This window comes from Hyperolius riggenbachi, chromosome 8 (assembly GCF_040937935.1).
Source record: "Hyperolius riggenbachi isolate aHypRig1 chromosome 8, aHypRig1.pri, whole genome shotgun sequence".
Classification (NCBI taxonomy): domain Eukaryota; kingdom Metazoa; phylum Chordata; class Amphibia; order Anura; family Hyperoliidae; genus Hyperolius; species Hyperolius riggenbachi.
Genome location: NC_090653.1, coordinates 35,497,843 through 35,521,911, shown reverse-complemented (window position 1 = coordinate 35,521,911; position 24,069 = coordinate 35,497,843). Strand labels below are relative to the sequence as shown.

The window sequence follows — 24,069 nt, the reverse complement described above, 5'->3', positions numbered from 1 at the left end:
GCTGACGTTTGCCAAACGCAGCCGCCAATAGAAGTCTCATGAGGCGTCCGAAAGAACGTCATCAACCTCGACGCTGAAAAAAACTACCAAAACCGCTGACAGACGATACTAACATAAACAGTCTCATAGAAAACTATTACGAGCGGTTAAAACGCGTCGTTTAAACGACAGAAAATAACGATGGCAGACGTTCGTGTGAACCGGCCCTTTACTGGACGCCCGTAATATGCCAGCGCACTTTTGTGCATGGACAGTATGGAGCTACCTGTATTTGGAAGCACTCGGGGACATAAGTACTTCTGGACCTTTCAGGAATCCCCCGCTTAAAAATCCTGCGTTTGCCCCGAACCTCTTCATTGCATTCAAATTATGTAGACCCTCATACTACATAGAGGTGGGAAAATTGGACAGTGATTAGCCAAGCAATCAAAATAGAATGTGTGTATGCACCCTAAAGGTCTATGTAACGATCGGTGTAACACAGAGAGGATCTAATTACCGGTGATCTGCAGTATCACCGAGAATACAGATATATACCCGATTATTGATGATCTGCAGTATCACCGATAATCAGATATATCTACTAACCTCTGGACACCTGAGAGATGAGAGTGTTAGGAGCAACAGTAATACTTTGAGGAAAGCACCCGTGAGTGCTAGACAGTATCAGATACTGCTTTGGATCAGATTCCTTCCCCAGGTACGATGCTCCCCAAGGGGCGGAGCCAGGCTGAGGGAAATGGGAAGGACTGAACGTGAGTGACACCAATGGGCAGTGTCACTACCAGATCTGATGAACTATCTCCTAACAGGAGAGATAGTTCTCGAGGTCGGACAAGCCAGGTCGTAAACACACGGACAGATACAGTACAGAGACAGGAGACAGATGCAGATACCAGAGTCTAGCAGAGTTTGGCAACAGGGTATCAGAATGACAAAGGTACAGAATCAGAGATCAGAAGAATGGTCAGGAAAGCAGAAGGTCATAACAAATAATCAACAATATCTAAGCTTGAGTGTGAGCTCCAAGATTCTCACACTCCAGGAACTAGACTAGAGAATAACAATGATACAGATGGTACTGAATTCCTAGACTAAGGTGTGAGTTCCTTGGTCATCAACACCTTGGAAACTGGTCTAGATAATAATACAGATAATAACAGAGTTCCTAGACTAAGGTGTGAGCTCCGTGATCATCAACACCTTGGAAACTGTCTAATAACACAGATACTGACAAGGTCTGAGTGCTACCACGTAGTGATCGCAACGCCAGACACCAGATGAATGACCAGCACCCAGTATATATACACTAGCGCTCTCCAGCGCCACTCCTAAGTGCTGGACCAATGAGGGTTAGTGGATTTGTCAGCTGACCGGCTTGGTCAGCTGACCCTCTTCTGACTGCCATAAAGGTAGAGATGAGCGTAATGACCTAATTACGATTTCGCGAAATTTCGCGTAATTAGTGTAATTACGATTATGGCCGTAAGTACATAATAGTAATGAAGATGGATTTCGCGAAATTTCGCGTAAGCGTGATTTTCGCGTAATTTTCGCATTACAGTCGTATCATGCCGTAATTTCGCTTTAAACGCTACCGTAATTTCGCGTTAAACCATAACGCTCCGTATAATATAAAAAAGCCGCCGACTTTAAGGGTTAATAGCAAAGCCCCCTTAAATGCTAAGAGCCTCAAATTTGGAGAATATATTAAGGAGATCAGGAGGAATAAGAGGAAAAAAAATTTTTTCAAAAAGACCTTATAGTTTTTGAGAAAATCGATGTTAAAGTTTCAAAGGAAAAATGTAAACATTTAAAAACCCGCCGACTTTAACGGTTAATAGCAAAGCCTGCTTAAAGTTTAGGAACACCAAATTCCCAGGGTATATTAAGGGGATCAGTGGGAATAAGAGGAAAAAAATTTTTTTCAAAAAGACCTTATAGTTTTTGAGAAAATCGATTTTTAAGTTTCAAGGGCGAAAATGTCTTTTAAATGCAGAAAATGTCAGTTTTTTTTGCACAGGTAACAATAGTGTATTATTTTCATAGATTCCCCCAAGTGGGAAGAGTTTTACTTACTTCGTTCTGAGTGTGGGAAATATAAAAAAAAAACGACGTGGGGTCCCCCCTCCCAGACCTCTTTAACCCCTTGTCCCCCATGCAGGCTGGGATAGCCAGAATGCGGAGCACCGGCCGCGTGGGGCTCCGCACCCTGACTATACCAGCCCGCATGGTCCATGGATTGGGGGGTCTCGGAAGGGGAGGGGCAGCCAAGCTTTCCCCTCCCCCTCCGAGCCCTTGTCCAATCCAAGGACAAGGGGCTCTTCTCCACCTCCGATGGGCGGTGGAGGTGGAGGCCGCGATTTCCTGGGGGGGAGGTTCATGGTGGAATCTGGGAGTCCCCTTTAAAAAGGGGTCCCCCAGATGCCCACCCCCCCTCCCAGGAGAAGTGAGTATAGAGGTAGTTGTACCCCTTACCCATTTCCTTTAAGAGTTAAAAGTAAATAAACACACAGACACTTTGAAAAAGTATTTTAATTGAACAAAAAACATAACCACGAAAAAAGTCCTTTAATATTCTTAATTAACCATTAATACTTACCTGTCCCTTTAAATAAATGATCCCTCGAAATAGCCTCGGAAATGTTCTATCAGTTACAATGTAACAAAGTTATTACAATGTAACAACTTTGTTACATTGTAACTACGCCGCACCCGACGTCACTCACCGCCGCCGCCGCCGCCGCCTCTGCACTGACCCGAGAGCTCTGAGCTATAGCTCAGAGCTCTCTAAAGCATCTTTGTATTTTGGCTCCAAGGAGCCCCATTGGTCCTTAGCAGACCAATGAGGTTCCTTCAAATCAGAAGGAACCCCATTGGTCTGCTAAGGACCAATGGGGCTCCTTGGAGCCAAAATACAAAGATGCTTTAGAGAGCTCTGAGCTATAGCTCAGAGCTCTCGGGTCAGTGCAGAGGCGGCGGCGGTGAGTGACGTCGGGTGCGGCGTAGTTACAATGTAACAAAGTTGTTACATTGTAATAACTTTGTTACATTGTAACTGATAGAACATTTCCGAGGCTATTTCGAGGGATCATTTATTTAAAGGGACAGGTAAGTATTAATGGTTAATTAAGAATATTAAAGGACTTTTTTCGTGGTTATGTTTTTTGTTCAATTAAAATACTTTTTCAAAGTGTCTGTGTGTTTATTTACTTTTAACTCTTAAAGGAAATGGGTAAGGGGTACAAGTACCTCTATACTCATTTCTCCTGGGAGGGGGGGTGGGCATCTGGGGGACCCCTTTTTAAAGGGGACTCCCAGATTCCACCATGAACCTCCCCCCCAGGAAATCGCGGCCTCCACCTCCACCGCCCATCGGAGGTGGAGAAGAGCCCCTTGTCCTTGGATTTGACAAGGGCTCGGAGGGGGAGGGGAAAGCTTGGCTGCCCCTCCCCTTCCGAGACCCCCCAATCCATGGACCATGCGGGCTGGTATAGTCAGGGTGCGGAGCCCCACGCGGCCGGTGCTCCGCATTCTGGCTATCCCAGCCTGCATGGGGGACAAGGGGTTAAAGAGGTCTGGGAGGGGGGACCCCACGTCGTTTTTTTTTTATATTTCCCACACTCAGAACGAAGTAAGTAAAACTCTTCCCACTTGGGGGAATCTATGAAAATAATACACTATTGTTACCTGTGCAAAAAAAACTGACATTTTCCGCATTTAAAAGACATTTTCGCCCTTGAAACTTAAAAATCGATTTTCTCAAAAACTATAAGGTCTTTTTGAAAAAAAAATTTTCCCTCTTATTCCCACTGATCCCCTTAATATACCCTGGGAATTTGGTGTTCCTAAACTTTAAGCAGGCTTTGCTATTAACCGTTAAAGTCGGCGGGTTTTTAAATGTTTACATTTTTCCTTTGAAACTTTAACATCGATTTTCTCAAAAACTATAAGGTCTTTTTGAAAAAAATTTTTTTCCTCTTATTCCTCCTGATCTCCTTAATATATTCTCCAAATTTGAGGCTCTTAGCATTTAAGGGGGCTTTGCTATTAACCCTTAAAGTCGGCGGCTTTTTTATATTATACGGAGCATTACGGTTTAATGCGAAATTACGGTAGCGTTTAATGCGAAATTACGGCATGAACGAAACGCGAAATTACGCGTTGAAAATTACGCTTACGGTATTTTCAATTACGATTTTAATGGCAATTACGCTACTGTAATTTCGCATCGTAATCGCAAATTTCGCATGCGTAATTTTAGTAATGCGAAATTTCGAAAATTTCAGCTCAACTCTACATAAAGGCCCTGCCCCTCTGCGTGCGCGCGCGCGCGCGCGTCCTCCTACACCAATGTGGACTATCAGTCCCAGCCACACCAGTCATGTCTTGCAATGTCTCTGCTGTGTTGGATGCGGAATCTGCCGCACCCTTGTCAGGGCGTGCAGCGTTTTCTCCGCATTACTGAGAGGAGCCGGCCCATGCGCGCAACTTGCCGCATTGGACGCGGAAACCGCCGCCCCGCTGTTAGAGCATGCGGCGGTTTCTCCGCGCTCCGACTGCGCGCCAGCTGTCATGTTGAATGCGGAGTCAGCTGCCACACTGAGTATTGGCGGCGGCTTTTCCGCGTTTTCTCACAGTACCCCCCCCCGAGGAGTGGACTCCGAACAACTCCTACCAGGTTTCTCGGGAAATCGAGTGTGGAACTCCCTTCTCAATTTGTCCGCATGCATGCGACATTCAGGTACCCATGTTGTCTCTTCCATACCATACCCCTTGCAATGCACCAGATACTGTAGTGAGTTCTGCACTACTCGTGAATCTAAAATTTTTTCTACTTCATACTCAGGTTGGTCGTCTACCATCACAGGAGGAGGAGGATTGGTACCCACATGGACTGCTGGCTTAAGCAGAGATACATGAAAAGATCTTACACCACGCATGCTAGCAGGAAGATCGATGGCATAAGTAACATTGTTGATCTTCCTGGTCACAGAAAAAGGTCCCACAAACCTGGGACCTAACTTGGCCGAGGGTTGTTTCAGGGTCAAATGGCGTGTGGAGACCCAAACCAGGTCTCCTGGTCGGAACTTCCACTCTAAGGACCGTTTCTTGTTAGCTTGACCTTTCTGACTTTGAAAAGCCTTTTCCAAATTGCTTTTCACGATCCCCCAAATGGCTTTGAACGACTCTTGCCAAGCCTCCAGAGCTGGAAACGGAGTGGAGGCTACTGGCAATGAGGAAAACTTGGGCAACTTTCCAGTTACCACCTGAAACGGAGAGAACCCAGAGGAAGAGCTTTTAAAATTATTGTGCGCAAATTCTGCATATGGCAAGAACTTGACCCAATCAGTTTGCGCCTCTGCAACATAACACCTCAAAAACTGCTCCAATGACTGATTAACCCTCTCCGTCTGACCATTGGTCTGTGGGTGGTATCCCGACGGAAAATGACAGTTCCATGCCCATTTGATGGCAAAATGCCCTCCAAAACCTAGAGACAAATTGGACTCCCTGATCTGACACTATGTTTTCTGGAATGCCATGAAGTCGGAAAACATGGATGATGAAAAGATCGGCCAATTCCTGGGCCGAGGGGAGTCCTTTCAAGGGCACAAAATGGGCCATATTACTGAAACGGTCAACTACCACCCAAATGACCGACATGCCTTCAGACCTAGGAAGCTCACCTACAAAATCCATGGACAAATGGGTCCATGGTTCACTCGGGGTGGGCAAAGGCTGCAACGTTCCCACAGGTGCCAGACGGGAGGGTTTGCTTTTAGCACATACTGCACACTCTCTGACATACTCCTTGCAGTCTGTTGCCAGGGAAGGCCACCAAGCACATCTAGCAACCAAGTCTTGCGTTCTGGCGGCCCCTGGATGCCCAGCATTCTTGTGTGAGTGAAACATCTGCAAAACCTGGAGACGAAAGGGCAGTGGCACAAACATAACCCCTTCAGGCTTTCCCTCAGGGACATCCTGTTGGAAGGGACCTAAAGTCTCCGTCCAGTCTTTCCAGGTTTCTGTGGCTCCCAGTACCACCTTCTGTGGAACAATGGTTTCCGGTTCTGAGGGCTGTGCTGTCTCCGGCTCAAAACATCTGGACAAGGCATCCGCCTTAATGTTTTTACTACCTGGAGTGTACGTAATTACAAATCTAAATCTCGAGAAAAACAGTGACCACCGAGCCTGACGGGGACTCAATCTCTTAGCCCCCTCAATGTACTCCAAATTTTTGTGATCAGTGAAGACTGTAATCGTATGTTCTGCTCCTTCTAACCAATGACGCCATTCTTCAAAGGCTAACTTAATGGCTAGAAGCTCCCTGTTGCATATATCGTAGTTTTTCTCTGCTGGAGAAAACCTCCGAGAGAAATAGGCACACGGGTGCAATCTTCCCTGCAACCCAGAGCGTTGAGACAGCACAGCCCCTACTCCAACCTCTGAGGCGTCAACCTCTACAATGAAAGGGAAAGAGGTGTCTACGTGTCTCAATATGGGTGCAGAGCAAAACAGTTCTTTCAAAGTGGAGAAAGCGGCCAGTGCCTCAGGGGACCAATGGTTGGTATCTGCCCCTTTTTTCGTGAGACTGGTGAGGGGTGCTATGACTGTAGAGTACCCCTTTATGAACCTTCTATAGTAATTCGCAAACCCTAGAAATCTCTGAAGAGACTTAAGTCCTACTGGTTGGGGCCATTCCAAGACAGCAGAGACTTTGGCGGGATCCATAGAAAGGCCCGAGGTGGAAATTATGTATCCCAAAAAAGCGACAGATGTCACCTCAAAAATGCATTTCTCCAACTTAGCATAAAGCCTGTTTTGTCTGAGCTTATGTAACACGAATCTGACATGATCCCTGTGCTCAGAGAGATTGTCTGAGAAGATCAATATATCGTCCAGGTATATTAGGACAAATCTACCCAACACCTCCCTGAAAACTTCATTAATGAGTTCCTGGAAGACGGCCCGGAGAGTTACACAACCCGAAGGGCATCACCAGATACTCGTAATGCCCGTCGGGTGTGTTAAAGGCCGTCTTCCATTCATCGCCCTCTCTGATCCGCACCAGATTGTATGCACCTCGCAAATCTAGTTTTGAAAAAATCTTAGCATTGGTGATTTGAGTGAATAAATCGTCTATCAAAGGTAACGGATAACAATTTTTAACTGTGATTTTATTCAGTCCCCGGTAATCAATGCATGGCCAAAGGCCTCCGTCCTTTTTTTTAACAAAAAAAACCCCTGCTCCGGCAGGCAACCGGGAAGGACGAATGAAACCCTTAGCTAAGTTTTCACGGATATACTCTTGCATGGCCACCTTTTCTGGCCCAGACAAATTGTAGAGATGACCTCTAGGAGACATACAACCTGATCGGAGATCAATCGGGCAATCAAAAGGGCGATGTGGAGGTAATTCATCGGCAGCTTTGGGACAAAACACGTCCGAAAACTCCGCATATTGTTCCGGAACACCTTCCACATGAATCCTGGTTTGGCCTAAGGCCACCTTCACCAAACAATGATGAAAACAGTGGGCTGACCAGCTCGTTAGCTGACCGGTAGCCCAATTTATCTGAGGGGAGTGAAGGTGTAACCACGGCATGCCAAGGATGATTGTGGAGGTTGTCATGCGTAAAACAAAAAACTGCAACTTTTCTTTATGCAGCACCCCTATAGTGACTTCTACCTCTGGTGTCTGAGACAGAGGACGGCTACGCTGCAGGGGGGAATCGTCCACTGCCGTAACCTGTAGAGGTGGTTTTACCGGGGTGAGCGGAATACCTAATTTCTTAGCAAATTCGTAATCTATAAAATTAGCCGCTGAGCCTGAATCAATGAAGGCCTCAGAGACTTCAGATTTATTTTCCCATGTAATCATACAAGGAAGAAGTAACCGCTTATCCTCTGAGGGTAAGAGCTGTACACCTAGGGTATTACCCTCAACTACTCCTAGGCATTGGCGTTTCCCGACTTTTTAGGGCAATTTCGTAATCTATGACCCCCCTCTGCACAGTAAAGACACAACTGTTCAGAAATCCTGCGTCTCCGCTCCATCTGGGACAGTTTTGACCGACCAATCTGCATTGGCTCAGGTGGAGGCGAAACTGGAGGAGGTGGAGTCACAGGAGGCGTAGCGTAGGACACCATTTTAACGTTGTTTCTACCTCGAGTCTGCCGTTGATAACGTAATCTATGATCTATCCTGATTGCTGATGAAATGGCCTCATCGATGGTTTTGGGCTCGGGCTGACTTAACATGAGATCAGAGACTTCATCTGATAACCCTGATAAGAAACAATCTAAGAGTGCATAGGTGTCCCACCAGGCTGAAACTGACCACCTCCTAAATTCGGCAGCATATTCTTCGACCGGACTTTTGCCTTGACGCAACAACTTGAGCTTCCGCTCAGCAGTCGAGGCAATGTCTGGATCGTCGTAAATTACTGCCATAGCCTTAAAGAATTTGTCTACAGAGGTTAGAGCTACATCCCCAGCGGGTAAATTGTATGCCCAGGTCTGGGAATCGCCTGATAACAAAGTTTTAATAAACGTGACCCTTTGGGTCATGGTTCCTGAAGATCTAGATCTCAACTCAAAGTATGACAACACTCTATTCCTAAAATTCCGAAAGTCAGATCTGTGACCAGAAAACTTTTCAGGTACAGGCATGCGAATGTCTGTGCTAGGAGGGGATCGCACCTCGTCCACTGCCGTCTGTAGAGTTCGTAAAGAACCGGACAAAGCGTCAATCATAGCTTTGTGATTACCTAGCACTTGGTTGATAGAGTCCAAGTGGTAAGTGCGCCCAGACGGTCAGTGTGTGCGTCCATTTGCATTTTTGGGTCTGGCGTTCTGTAACGATCGGTGTAACACAGAGAGGATCTGATTACCGGTGATCTGCAGTATCACAGAGAATACAGATATATACCCGTATTTGGAAGCACTCGGGGACATAAGTACTTCTGGACCTTTCAGGAATCCCCCGCTTAAAAATCCTGCGTTTGCCCCGAACCTCTTCATTGCATTCAAATTATGTAGACCCTCATACTACATAGAGGTGGGAAAATTGGACAGTGATTAGCCAAGCAATCAAAATAGAATGTGTGTATGCACCCTAAAGGTCTATGTAACGATCGGTGTAACACAGAGAGGATCTAATTACCGGTGATCTGCAGTATCACCGAGAATACAGATATATACCCGATTATTGATGATCTGCAGTATCACCGATAATCAGATATATCTACTAACCTCTGGACACCTGAGAGATGAGAGTGTTAGGAGCAACAGTAATACTTTGAGGAAAGCACCCGTGAGTGCTAGACAGTATCAGATACTGCTTTGGATCAGATTCCTTCCCCAGGTACGATGCTCCCCAAGGGGCGGAGCCAGGCTGAGGGAAATGGGAAGGACTGAACGTGAGTGACACCAATGGGCAGTGTCACTACCAGATCTGATGAACTATCTCCTAACAGGAGAGATAGTTCTCGAGGTCGGACAAGCCAAGTCGTAAACACACGGACAGATACAGTACAGAGACAGGAGACAGATGCAGATACCAGAGTCTAGCAGAGTTTGGCAACAGGGTATCAGAATGACAAAGGTACAGAATCAGAGATCAGAAGAATGGTCAGGAAAGCAGAAGGTCATAACAAATAATCAACAATATCTAAGCTTGAGTGTGAGCTCCAAGATTCTCACACTCCAGGAACTAGACTAGAGAATAACAATGATACAGATGGTACTGAATTCCTAGACTAAGGTGTGAGTTCCTTGGTCATCAACACCTTTGAAACTGGTCTAGATAATAATACAGATAATAACAGAGTTCCTAGACTAAGGTGTGAGCTCCGTGATCATCAACACCTTGGAAACTGTCTAATAACACAGATACTGACAAGGTCTGAGTGCTACCACGTAGTGATCGCAACGCCAGACACCAGATGAATGACCAGCACCCAGTATATATACACTAGCGCTCTCCAGCGCCACCCCTAAGTGCTGGACCAATGAGGGTTAGTGGATTTGTCAGCTGACCGGCTTGGTCAGCTGACCCTCTTCTGACTGCCATAAAGGCCCTGCCTCTCTGCGCGCGCGTCCTCCTAAACCAATGTGGACTATCAGTCCCAGCCACACCAGTCATGTCTTGCAATGTCTCTGCTGTGTTGGATGCGGAATCTGCCGCACCCTTGTCAGTGCGTGTGGTGTTTTCTCCGCATTCCGCATTACTGAGAGGAGCAGGCCCATGCGCGCAACTTGCCGCATTGGACGCGGAAACCGCCGCCCCGCTGTTAGAGCATGCGGCGGTTTCTCCGCGCTCCGACTGCGCGCCAGCTGTCATGTTGAACGCGGAGTCAGCCACCACACTCTGAGTATTGGCGGCGGCTTTTCCGTGTTTTCTCACAGTCTAACAATCCAATTTCTAGTGAAAAATCGTTTGAGCGATCAGATAATTCTGATCAGAAGTTAAATATTTTAATACATTGTTCACTACACCATCAATGAACCCATCTGTGCTTCCTATTCATAAAAACCGACAAGAAATTTTAAATTTTGGTTCCATTCAATCTGATAACAGTTATCGCTTAATTGATTTTTTGCTAGAAACTGGACTGTTAGTGGCCACCTTAAGACCTCAGCATCTGATGATTCCTGTGCAGAGTTCCTGCTCCGCCCAGGGGAGTGTCTAGCAGGGTCGTGCTGACGATTCTTCAAGGGGAGATGATTACACTTTAAAAAACGAGCACTAGTTCAACTGTGATGAATTGTATGTGAATTTTCATTATGTAAATGGAGAAAAAATACCAACATCAATACAAAACATATATGTACATCTCAAAAAATTCGAGTAGCATCTAAAATGTTATTTATTTTAGTATTTTGACTCATAAAGTGAAACTTGTGTATTTTATAGATTCATAACACAAAGTGACATATTCTAGCAATTGTTTCTTTTCATATTGCTAATTATGGGCTACAAGTAATAAAACCCCTAAATAATAAATTAAGGAGATCAGCCTGTGGCACTGCTGAGGTGTTGTGGAAGCGCAGGATGTTGGGGTGTGGCATGGAGGTGATCAGCCTGTGGCACTGCTGAGGTGTTGTGGAAGCGCAGGATGTTGGGGTGTGGCATGGAGATCAGCCTTTGGCACTGCTGAGGTGTTGTGGAAGCCCAGGATGTTGGGGTGTGGCATGGAGGTGATCAGCCTGTGGCACTGCTGAGGTGTTGTGGAAGCGCAGGATGTTGGGGTGTGGCATGGAGGCGATCAGCCTGTGGCACTGCTGAGCAGGCATGGGCTGAAATTCGGCTTCGTGTGATCCAGATAGTTACTATCCGGATTTCACCCAGTAATGCTGGGCGGGAGGTGGTCAATCTTACCTGTCTGACATCTTCTTCGCTCATCCCTCGGCGCCTCCCATGATGCGGTCCAATCCGCCGTCATGTGATTACAAACACTTCCTCCTTCCGGGTTGAAGGAGGAAGTGTTTGTAGTCACATGACGCCGCATGGACCGCATTGTGGGAGGTGCCGAGGGACGAGTGAAGAAGACGTCAGACAGGTAAGATTGACCCCCTTGCCCAGCATTACTGGGTGAAATCCGGATAGTAACTATCCGGATCACCCGAAGCCGAATTTCAGCCCATGCCTGCTGCTAAGGTGTTGTGGAAGCCCAGGATGTGGGGTGTGGCATGGAGGAGATCAGCCTGTGGCACTGCTGAGGTGTTGTGGAAGCCCAGGATGTTGGGGTGTGGCATGGATGTGATCAGCCTGTGGCACTGCTGAGGTGTTGTGGAAGCCCAGGATGTTGGGGTGTGGCATGGAGGTGATCAGCCTGTGGCACTGCTGAGGTGTTGTGGAAGCCCAGGATGTTGGGGTGTGGCATGGAGGTGATCAGCCTGTGGCACTGCTGAGGTGTTGTGGAAGCCCAGGATGTGGGGTGTGGCATGGAGGTGATCAGCCTTTGGCACTGCTGAGGTGGTATGGAACCCTATAATCTAATTTATTCTACTGGCAGCATGCAAAGCAATCTTCTACTGTAGTAGCAATCAGTGTCGGGCTGGGAGGTGGAAAAACTGAGGAAATCCACCTGCTGGCCAAGCAGCAGTAACCCTGCGTTATCACTCCCAATAGAAACCTGCAGTAAGTCTTCACTGTGAGCAGCAACACCTGATTACTGTTGCTTGGCCAGCAAGTGGATTTCCTCAGCTTTACCAGCTCCCAGTCCGACACTGGTAGCAATCTTCAATAGACGGATGTAAGGTGGTCACACATGCTCCAATTATTGCCGACAAGTTTGATCATTCTGAACAAATTTGGCAAAATCTATAGCTCAACTGATCATCATTTTGATCGCTTTGCAGCAAAAATCGATCAAAATTACAATCGGATAAGTGTAAAATCTTATGGCAATCAGACTTTCTTGGGGGAGCAGCGGTAGAACAAAGGCCCATAGCATTGCACTGTATCAGACCGCTGCGGTTTAATAAATTTTCAATGGAATTCAAGGTGAAATGTATGGAAAATGTGTGTACAGTGTTTAGGGGGAACTTAATCACTCTCTGATCAGATTCTCTGAAGGATCGATCTGTTTGCCACATTGGGTGGCATCTAATTGTGTATGGCCAGCTTTACCCTACAGCCCTCACTATATGTACAGGATAAAATTGGTCACCTCATGGTCCTACAGAAATTGGAGGCGTTATTACATAAGGAAAGAGGCACACACATTTTTATCAAGAAATAGAAACCGTTTATCCTCCAAATGTTATCAGATGCTCAGCTAAGAACCTTTAGGCGTCGTTCACAGACATTGCGCTCTGATTGCACTCGCCGATTTTTGACGCATTTTTGTTTTCCAATTGCCATGTGTTGGACATTTTGTTAAAGAGTAACTGTCAGGCTGCAAAAGCTCATTTAAACCTCTTTTCTCCTGTGTTAAACAGTTTAGAAGGAAGCTAAAAAGGCGATACTGAAGTTAAAAATCTCTCTTACTTTGATGTGTGCTGACAGCAAGGCTCTGTATTCCCAAGCCCTTAAAAAGGATGAGAGGCTGCATACCATACAGCAAAGCATTCTGGGGCCCTCCCCTCGGCTGCTAGTGAGAAGTTACAGGGTCAAGTTACAACAGCAGCTCACAGCACTGATAAATCTCCAGGCAGAGTACACTGCAGGAGTCCGCTATTGTTCCTAGCCACATGGCTAATTAATATTCACTGCACAGTAGTGTTATCATTACGATCTTTTTTGTGAGTGGAAGCAGGCAGGACATGATGACACATTTGGCTTCATAGGAGACAGACAAACATGGAACCTGCCATGAGCTGTCAGGAGCATCATTCTCTGCAAATACTATATACAAATTCTGTGAAATCCAAACATGGACAGTGAAATGCATATGTAATGTAAGTACAGCCAATCTTTAGCTACTGATATATGTGTTTTTTTTCTCTGAGACCTTATACCTAACAGCTCCTCTTTAAGTGCTTTTCTAAGCGCTTTTGCAGAGCGATTGCGTTTGTTCACTTCCTGACGTCAGTCAGGAAGTGAATTCTTTGATCCAAAAAAGAATGTATACAATGTATTTATTCTTAAAAACGCTCTTGCAATCGCTGCACAAAGCAATTTTGTGAGCGTTTTGCATTTTCCTATACCTTCCATTGAGGCGGAGTCGCCTCAAAAATGGCCCATGTATCGCTTCTCTGAGCGTATCGGAAACAAACTTTCTGATAGAGAATCATTTCACAAGCGCTTTCAGGGCGATTTTGAAAATCGCCAGCACTTAAAAAAATGTCAAAAATGCCTCTAGTGTGAACGAGCCCTGAGTCAGGAGATTTGCTTGACAGTGCACTTCCCCCATGATTCCTGGGCCTCCGTTCTGTGCTCGTGTTTCACACACGTGATTTTCTGCATTTGTTTATGATTTCTCAGATGTGATGGAACACTTTGTAATTATGAATGTGCAGCTAATGCGGAAAGAAGCAGAATGCGGTCCCATTTTATGGGGGAGATGTGAACCTGGAATGCGCACAAATGTGAAGACGTTTGATTCCCAGGCAGACCACTGAGTTTAATGGCCGGTGCTGTAGTGTGTAATCTGCCATGCGGGGCAACACTGGCCCAAATCTACAAGTGTGTTCCCTGCCTTATGGATCCTTTCAGTTTAAAGTGACTCTGGGCAGATTGGAGATGAGGGAGAATGTAAGCAGAGTTCCCTGAGGATAAATGCTTTGTGGGGATTGAAGAGGGCAAAGCGGAGGTGGGGGAGAGACAACTTTTTTATTCTGCAAAAAGTAAGTAAAAGACATAAAAAGAAATAGGAACTAAAGAGACATTAAAGAGGCCAGTCTGATTGTTAAAAGTGTAGAACACAAAAGTGAGGAGGCCAATCTAACATTTTGTAGCTCTTTATATTTCCAGGCTGTGGCCGTTTTCAGGCAAAGGCATTCCAGGCCACTGCCTAGAGTGCCATTGGTCCTGGGCCCCCCATGACCTTGGATAGGGCTCTGCCTCCTGAATGAAGCCCCACCCCTGACTAAGCCCTGCCCTCATGGGTGTTCTATCACCTACTTCTGCTGCGTGTGTGGGCAGAAACAGGAAGTTCTAAGTCCTGAGGAGCAGCAGCATCGCAGGTCCCCGGAGAGCAGACATTACAAGGTCCGGATAGTGTGAGTTGCAGGCAGCCTCCACTGTGTCCCTCTGTGTCACCTCTCCATACACCCCCACCCCGTACTTCCTTATGACCCTCTTTGTGCCTCTTCTGTTGGCCTTGTGCCATGTGCCTCCTCCAGTCTCTGTGCCACTTCTGTCCCCTGTGCATCCTTCTGTCCCTCAGTGCCTCCTGTCCTCTTTTCTGCCTCCTTCTGTCCCCTGTCCCTCCTTCTGTCCTCCTGCTCTTCCGTCTGTCCTTCTATACCTCCTTCTGCCCCCCTTTGTGCCTCCTTTAGTCCTCCTGTGCCTCCTTCTGTCCCTCCTTCTGCCTCTCCCCCACCCATATGCCTCCTTTAGTTGCCCTGTGCCTCCTTATGTACCCTTTGTGACTCCTTCTGTCCCCCTGTGCCTCCCTCATGTAATGACGCTACATGCGGTAGGAGATGCTGGGCACTAGGGTGTGTGGTGAGCTGACAGATGGAGGCACATCACTGGATTCCAGCGGAGCACAGCTTCTGCTGTGCTATACTCTGCATTTACACGTTAACCTGGCGGAATGCAGGAAAGAGGTGTGCAACGAAATGCGATTGGTGGGTTGTTTTGTATCTTGGGGACTCCCTGTATTAAGCATCCACCTCATATGTCACATGGTTCATATTCATAAGTGTGTGGTTTTATTTTTTTTTGGGGGGGGGGGGGGAGCATTAGTATATCCAAGCGACCTTGACTTACATACAGGTTCCACTCTAAAGGAATGTTCGTTAAGCTTAACTGGTCTGCAAATGGAGCCATGTGTTATACATAGCGAGATTTACTTTCTGACAGCTCTGGAATTGGACATATATCATAAACAAGGTTTTTTGGTTGGGTTATTTTCAATGTGTTTTCAACTAGTTACAGCAGTTTATCCAACACTGGAACCTGTAACAACAATACAGTGCAGGACATCTTGTGCATGAAGACAATTGTGTGTGTATAAAATGTTGTAACGCATGTTGTTTGTAAGTAGGGGACTGTCTGTAATGTGGTAGACAATGTGCTTAAAGAGACAATAGCACACTGACCAGCTAGGAGCACCTGCACAAACTTCCAGCGATATCAGTACAGAGACCCTTCAATATGCTTTCATTTCTCTCAAAGTGTTTGCCAGCTTTAGTATAGAACAATTTTTCAATTTTGATTGGGGACTCCTGTACCATATATTTTATATGTAGTTTTTAATATTCTATTTATTTTTTTTATGAGCATTGGGTTGTTCATGAGTGTTTGTGTTATGCATGAATTATGCTTCACTTTTAAACCAGGTACCTGCTATGCTATGATCTGATGTAATACCTAACAGCACTTCTGGTTCTGATGGGGGATCCGACAGGAACTGTCTGGTATCTGCTCTCTGCCTTATGGTGCCCATACACGGTACAATAAAAACATTCAATTTTTCAGTTTATTCCACCAAAACGATCAAATTGAAAAGAGTCTTTTTTTCGATCAAGAAAATAGAATAGATTATCCCATTTTTTCAATAGAAATCTGATCTAACATGTTGGAAAAATCTTTAAATTCAACGGAATAATCAAATGAAATTATCTAATTGAAAAAAAAAAACGGTACCATGTATGGGCACCATTAGGTTTCTCGGGCAGAGCTGATTTATTACTCAGCTCACTCACTGTGTTGTTGCAGACTTCTGATGTACCTAAATAAACAGCCTCTAAATAGTGTGAATCTGGCAGGAATAGAACCTGTATATATAGTTACTTTTCAGCTGTGAGAAGTCTGCAGTGTGTGAGTGTAATAAATCAGCGCTGCAAGAGGAGACACAGAAGGCTGACCACAGTGATCAGAGAGAAGATAACAGCCAGTCCCTGTCAGAACCAGCTGATGTAATTACACAGGCCAGACCTGTACAGCCCAGAAGTGCTGTTAGGCCAGAAACCCACTAGGAGCAATTTTCTGAGCATTTTGTGATTTGAAAACTCTTGCTAATGTAATGCTATGGGTGTGATCCCACTTTAGGGATGTGATTTTATAAAAATCCCCCATAGCATTGCATTAGCAGGATGTAACGATTGGTGTAGCAACACAGATGTCTGATTATGTGTGATCTGCAGAATCACCAATAATACAGACACTATACCTGATTATGTGGTGATCTGCAGAATCACCAATAATGCAAGTATAGCTTAACAGGATAATGCAATAGTGTATACTGCTTGGTGCAACAGTAACAGAGTAGAATAACTAGGCCTCACCAGAGGAGCTGGTGGGACTATCATACACAGTATCGGATAGATAGATAGAACCTCCCCAGAGGAGCTGGTGGGTACTATTAGAACACAGTGACTGGCTAGTTTGGCAGAACCTCACCAGAGGAGCTGGTGGGTACTATTAGAACACAGTTACTGACTAGTTTGGCAGAACCTCACCAGAGGAGCTGGTGGGTACTATTAGAACACAGTTACTGACTAGTTTGGCAGAACCTCACCAGAGGAGCTGGTGGGTACTATTAGAACACAGTTTCTGACTAGTTTGGCAGAACCTCACCAGAGGAGCTGGTGGGTACTATTAGAACACAGTGACTAGTTTGGCAGAACCTCCCCAGATGAGCTGGTGGGTACTATTAGAACACCTCACCAGTGGCAAGGGCCCACTAGTGAGGCTAGGTTCGGCAACTGAGAGACAGATACAGTACAGAATCAGTAGGCAAGAGAGTAGTAAGTATGCAGGCAGTGTTTCAGCAACTAGATCAGATGGGCAGAGGTACAGAATCAATAAGCAAGAGCAGAGTCAGAGATAGCCAGAGTCATACACAGAATATCAAATATACAGTAATATAATAATCCTAGTCTTGTGTGAAATCCCTGGTTTCCTCCCAGATCAAAGCACACCGGATACTAGTCTAAGGTCTGAGCGCTAACACGTATGTATTCGCAACTGCAGACAGGTTGCGAGTGAGCAGAGAGGGCTTAAGAAGCAGAGGAGACCTACAGCCGTGCCCACCAATGATTAACCAATCCAAAGCGGCGTGAGTCCCCTCTGACGTCAGGCGACCAGCGGGTCAGCTGACGCGCCTCCTCCCAGCATAAAGGTCCTGTCTACGCGCGGCCCCGTGCGATACAGCAACCCTATGTGTTAATGACAATTCCGTCCTCAGCGTGCTAGACGCCGACGGAACGGAAAACACCTCTGAACAGGGAACCGAGGCGGCTGCGGAGACACCCTGCGTGCCCGCAGCCGCAGATGTTACACAGGAGCTTTTTCAAATCACTAGCGATTAGACATCGCTCCTAGTAGGTTTCTGGCATAGGAGGTATATTTTAAACACATGCTCTATGGAGAAAATTATGCTGTTAATATTAAACAATTGATGCTGGGGATAAGGGAACAGCATCATTTTCGCCATAGTGCCCCTTTAATGTGTAATATCAAGCGCACCTGTAATCTAACTGTGATGATCTTCCGATGTGTATGATCTGCATAAAATGGAACTACCTGCAGCACATCTAAACACACCCAAGCTAGCTCCTGGATGACAAGACCATTTATCTGTACATCATCTCCTGCTGATATACCGTATTCCAACAGGATCTTATGCCAACGTTTTATATATGTTTTAAGCAATATGTGTTTTAAGATGTATACCAATTAAAGTATTACATTAGCCATACAAAACACCAGCGCCATCAGCCTTTACTTTATAGACTGTCTGTAATGTGTCTGGTGTGTTATCTGTATGTGATATAGGAAATAAATATATACTTGTAAGAATTGTCTCACCTCCAGTCTGGTTGAAGCGCTGCATCGCTACCCGCACATTGTTCTTCATAACAGGCTCAGTGACTTGTGCTATCTGTGTGTTCCTCTCCCAGTATTCCGGCTCCAGTTTCTTCATCCACTCAGTCTTGGGCAGATACTTGCGGGTGTCACTGTTATAATTCTCTATCTCCCGATCATCCACATATCCCACTATAGAGTACACAGGCAGCCCGGATCCTGGAGCTGAGATTGTTGTGTAATAATACCGCAGAGAGTGACTGTCTGAGGGAGAGGGAGAGAGAGTGTCAGACATCTGTAGTTACATGTCACAGCTTTCTGATAAACTTAAACTCATATAAATCATATTTATCAAGATGACACTCTGTCCCGATACACACTATTGTCCATATAGTGATCCTGCCATGTAAAAGTAACATTCCTGGAGGGAGATAGAAGTACTGATGCCTCCCCCAATGCTGAGTGACCGAGTCTCATCTAACATGACAAACAGAGTAATGGAGCAGCTCAGGGTGACCCAAACCCCTAGGAAAGTATAGGGGGCCAAAAGAGATTGAAAAGACCTCCTACTAAAAAGCAATGCTTGGTGTGATTTCCCTTCTTAAGGCCCCATTCACACTAGAGCGTTTTGCCGCGATTTCGGCAAAACGCTCAAACGCTAGCACTTTTTAAAACCACTAGCGTAATGAAACCCTAATCGCCGCAAATCGGCCAAAAACGGTCAAAACCGCCAAATGCAAACGCGTCGCCTGCACCATTTTCAGGCGATTTCCCCGGTCAATTGCGTTTCAGTGCTATAGAAGCGCTAAACGTGATCGCCACAAAATTGCCGCACTGTTCAGTGATTTTTCCGCGTGCAATCGCAAAAAAAAATGAATAGTCCCGTAGTGAGCACACTATGTTCCCATTCATTGATCTCTAAGCTAACGGCACCGTCAGGGGAGCACGTGGGTGTGCGCGCAATTGCACAGCAGCACAGCTGCAGCCTTTTGGATGTAGTAGCAACTTCCAAAAGGCTAAAGTAGTTAAAGGGAACCTTAACTACTCTACGACCGCTCCACGCCAGTGGGCGTGGCCGCGGCGGCAGCCCCAGGATCGCCTAATGCCAATTGGCGTCAGGCCCTGGAGCCGGCTACTGCATGAGATCGCGTGCAGGCTGCGCGCGCATCTCCTGCTTGGGGGGGCGGAGCTCCTCCCCGCCTTCAGTCTCTCGGAAGACTGTTAGACTGTGTAATCACCATCTATTTACATGTACAGCGCATGCGATCGGCAGCAGCACTGTACTGGGGACAGCCGTGTGACACGGCTGTCCCCTCCATAGTCTGGGCAGTGATCTGCTGTCATAATAATAATAATAATAATAATCCGAACATTTATATAGCGCTTTTCTCCTGTCGGACTCAAAGCGCTCAAGAGCTGCAGCCACTGGGACGCGCTCAGGAGGCCACCCTGCAGTGTTAGGGAGTCTTGCCTTGAACTCCCTACTGAATAGGTACTTGACTTAGCCAGGATTCGAACCCTGGTCTCCCATGTCAAAGGCAGAGCCCTTAACCAGTACTCTATTCAGCCTATGACAGCTGATCACCCTGATTGGCTGGCGGGGGGAGGGAGGAAGCAGGGGAAGCCAAATAAAAAAAAGCCATTTTTATTAAAAAATAAATATTTCTAAAAAAAAAAAAAAAAACACAACTGTGGAGCAATCACAGAGAGCTCTGTTGGTGGGGGGAAAAGGGAGGGTTGGAATCACTCGTGTGCTGTGTTGTGCGGCCCTGCAGCTTGGCCTTAAAGGGATCCAAGCAGCTCTTGGCTTCAAATATCTGCAAGGGCTGCCATTGTTCAGAAGCTCAACCCCTGCTGTTTTACAAGTACTGTTATCCAGGCTAGGTGTGACCAGTGGCGTACCTAAGGCATTTGACACCCGGTGCTAGGTATTGAGTGGCACCCCCTCTCCCCAACCCCCAAAAAGGGAATGAAGCGAGTGCGGCATACTAAGTATGCCACGGTGGGTAATTCCAGGTATAGGTAGCCTGGAATAGTTTACCCCAGCATAGGTTAGCCAGGTAAAAGGTGCCCAAATAATTGAAGTGTTTTGCTGGGAGCTCTATACTATTGTGGAGAGCCAGGTGACCAATGTACCAAGTGAGTTCAGACCTGAACTAAAAGGGATATGGAAGCTGACATATATGTTTCCTTTTAAACAATGCACATTGCCTGGCTGTCCTGTCGATCCCCTGCCTCTAATACTTTTAGCCACAGACCCTGAACAAGCATGCAGATCAGATGTTTCTGACTGAAGTCAGACTGGATGCATGTTTGAGGTGAGCGATAAAGACAATACTGCAACCAGAGAGATCAGCAGGACTGCCAGGTAACTGGTATTATTTAAAAGGAAATAAATGTGGCAGCCTCCATATACCTCTCTCAGTTCAGAAGTCCTTTAAGTTTGAACAACTTTCTGTCTGACCTTATATTCAGATAGTGTATTGTATGCCAATGGAAAAACATGTACATATACTCTTTTTCTAGTGACTCCTGTTTTTTGAGTAGTCAATAAATGTCACTATTTTATGCTGATGCCTGGTACACATGATGACATTTTTGGTCAGATTGATGGTCGAATCAATTATTTCTGACAGGTCTGATCTGATTTCCAATCATAGTTTTGATTGACTTTCCAATCACTTCTATACAAATACGATCAGACCTGTCAGAGATAATCAAGTCGATTGTCAATCTGACAAAAAAAATTGCTTAGTTTGCAGCTTGGTGGCGTAGTGGTTAGTGCTTGCCTTGTAGTACTGGGTCCACGGTTCGAATCCCAGCCAGAGCATTATCTGCATGGAGTTTGTATGTTCTCCCCATGTCTGTGTGGGTTTCCTTCAGGAACCCTGGTTTCCTTCCACATCCCCAAAACATTGCCTGTTACTCATGTGCCCCTGTAACAGTGTGTTACCTGATAACGAGTGGCACTCTACCACTTGTAAACTCCCAGGACAAGCTGCTTTCAGCAGCAGAGTGGATGGATGGAAGCTCTGCTAGTGTAGTGATGGTGAGAGGGATGGAGACTAGCAGGGCTGCATGCATATGACGATGTGAGTGGGGACAGAGGATAAAAGTTTCCCATGCCAGCAGCATGAAGCGTGGGGGATGACAGAGAGCCAGCAAGTTATCAGTGGAGGGTCTGCATGCTGACAATTCTGGGAGGGGTTACAGATCAGCGGGCTGGACGGGGGCTGGGGCTGCCAGAGATCTGTTCCCAGCGCTTCTATCATCCAGCAAAGCTGCAGCCGACTGCTTGAAAGGAGACCACAAGACAAGTTGCCTGAGCTCCTCCCCTCTGTGTGACACAACAACCTGTACACAGAGCAGCCAGAACTTTCCAGCCTCATTTTCTTTCTTTCATTCCCTGCTCAATATTTAATCGGTGTGCTGCCAGAGAAAGCCTGAGTTCTGCGAGCCTCCTCCTCATCTCACACAGCACAACATCATAATCTGACTTAAGCTGGCCACTAACAGTCCAATTTCTAGCGAAAAATCGTTCGAGCGATCAGAAATTCTGATCGGATTGGTTGTAAATAATCTCCATTGGTGGACACAATCGATTATGAACGAGTGAAAAAAATGTCGCCCGAGTGAATTTTCGTCGAACGAAAATTTGGATTTTCTTGGTGGTCGTGATAGATAGGAAGCAGTGATTGGTTAGTTGATGGTGTAGTGAACGATTTTTCGTCCGATCAGAATTTCTGATCGCTCGAACGATTTTTCGCTAGAAATTGGACCGTTAGTGGCCAGCTTTACGTTATGTCTTCTCTCAGCAGCTGCGTGCAGCCAGGGATACATGTACATGTGCTGGTGTTTGCTGGCCTTTCTGACACCCCCATTTAGGCATGTCACCCGGTGCGCCACGCCCCCTAGCGCCCAATTAACAAAACGCCACTGGGTGTGACATTCTTCAACTGTAACTGATGTTTTCTGTTTGAAGTACAATGGGGGTTTGTTTGTGGTCAATTAAGTCTAAAGAGGTAATTTCTTATCTGTTTTCACCATCTCCTGCTCAGGGACCGCAGGTCCTTTGCGGTCGGACAAAGTGGCTAATTTAACTCTTAGATGTAAAAAAATTAGGTAAAATTAAAGTTTTTTTTAATAATAAACCACATTTTTAGAATGCATTTTTTATTTGCTATAGAGCTGCCCTGGGTGTTAAAAATGATGCTCGGTTCACTTTAAAGCTCTAGTGGCCAATTAACTAAAAAAATAGCCTGGTCTTTAGGGGGGTTTAACACTGCGGCCCTCAAGTGATCAAGTAAAAAAAAATAAAAAAATATGATAAAAGAGCACATTCACTTACCTGGTGCTTCTTCCAGCCCACTAAAATTTTCTTGGTGCCTCGCCATCATCCCGCACTTTGCCGTTTCTCTGATTTCCCCCTCCAACACTGGATGCGTGGCCCCGTGCAACGCTCCTTCTTCAACGCTTGCTCAGTAAGCAAGTATTGGTTTTGCACATATGCAGAATGCTCCCAGTCACAGTAGCGTGATAGAGAATGCGCATGCGCAGGGGATGGCTGACTTGTGAGTTGACCAGCTTACGGAGGGGGACACCGGAGAGACCAGAAAGAATTCAGGGGGCTGAAAGAAGCCCAAGGTAAGTAAATTGACATATTTTTCACAAGCTTTCTGTCAGGAACCGGCCTGCGGCACGCCTGCGTATACGGTTCCCGACTGCGGGTTTGACCAGATTAAGCGGGGAACAGCCTTATTTAAGCTACAAACAAGGCTGGAACCCCTCAGAACACTTCTCACTGCCACCACTAGCGGTTCGCTAGACACTTCCACTCTGCTGTCGAGTCCTCAGCGCGCAATTCGCGTTTTCGTATTCAGGTCAGCTTTGCGCTTAGGCCGAATACGGGAACGCCACGCACCCACACACACACAGTTGCAATCTTACACTGTAGTGAAGCAAAAACCCACTAACAGTCATTCCGAACGATACTGTTAGCTACTCGCACTGGCGTTTCGTACGTTGGGTCAGCTGCGCGCTTTAGGCCAACGTATGACAAACGCCCTCACACACAATGCAATTACAATTTCATATGGTAATGTTGCTCAAGCATAAAATTTAGGCATGGACTTATACACAGCTACACTGCAGTCTCCTCTAGGCTATGAGTGTTAGTTTAGTACCGCAGAAGTCAAGCTTATTAAATAATAATTTAATATTCCAGAAAAACATGGAACAATGCAGAACAGAATATATACAAAAGATTACAAAAAAACAAAGTAAAAAGTTACAAGGTAAAAGTTACAAAGATACACACGGATACTTGCGTAAAAATAAAAATGGGGATTAAAACGTTACCAAGTTGAAGGTCTCAACGTTGTCGGCAGGAGCATGCCGCTTGTTCGACCAGAAGTCGAGATCAACTCTAGCTATGCGCTATCTCCAAGAGCAGATAGTCACTAGGCATCTGCCTCTGCTTTTTATACTCTGAGCTACGCCTGGAGGCTGCAACTTCCTTGGGGAGGGGAGGAACTAGGTTTTAATTAAATCTCAGACATATTCCATTTCCAGGTAACAGTCTATACATCAAAGATTGTGAAGTGAGGCTTTTCAACTCCAGGTGAAAACTTGATTAAGGC

At 45.9% G+C, this 24,069-nt stretch overlaps 1 protein-coding gene across 4 annotated transcripts in view; it reads right to left on the bottom strand.

Annotated features, from left to right (window-relative positions):
- The window catches only part of LOC137528712 (class I histocompatibility antigen, F10 alpha chain-like), a 318,384-nt gene that overhangs the window by 265,545 nt on the left and 28,770 nt on the right, over positions 1–24,069 (bottom strand). For all 4 annotated transcript variants that reach the window (XM_068250217.1, XM_068250213.1, XM_068250221.1 and 1 more), the window contains exon 2: positions 18,434–18,694. In XM_068250217.1, the coding sequence (XP_068106318.1) occupies positions 18,434–18,694 (261 nt within the window). The remainder of the gene's footprint in view (positions 1–18,433; positions 18,695–24,069) is intronic.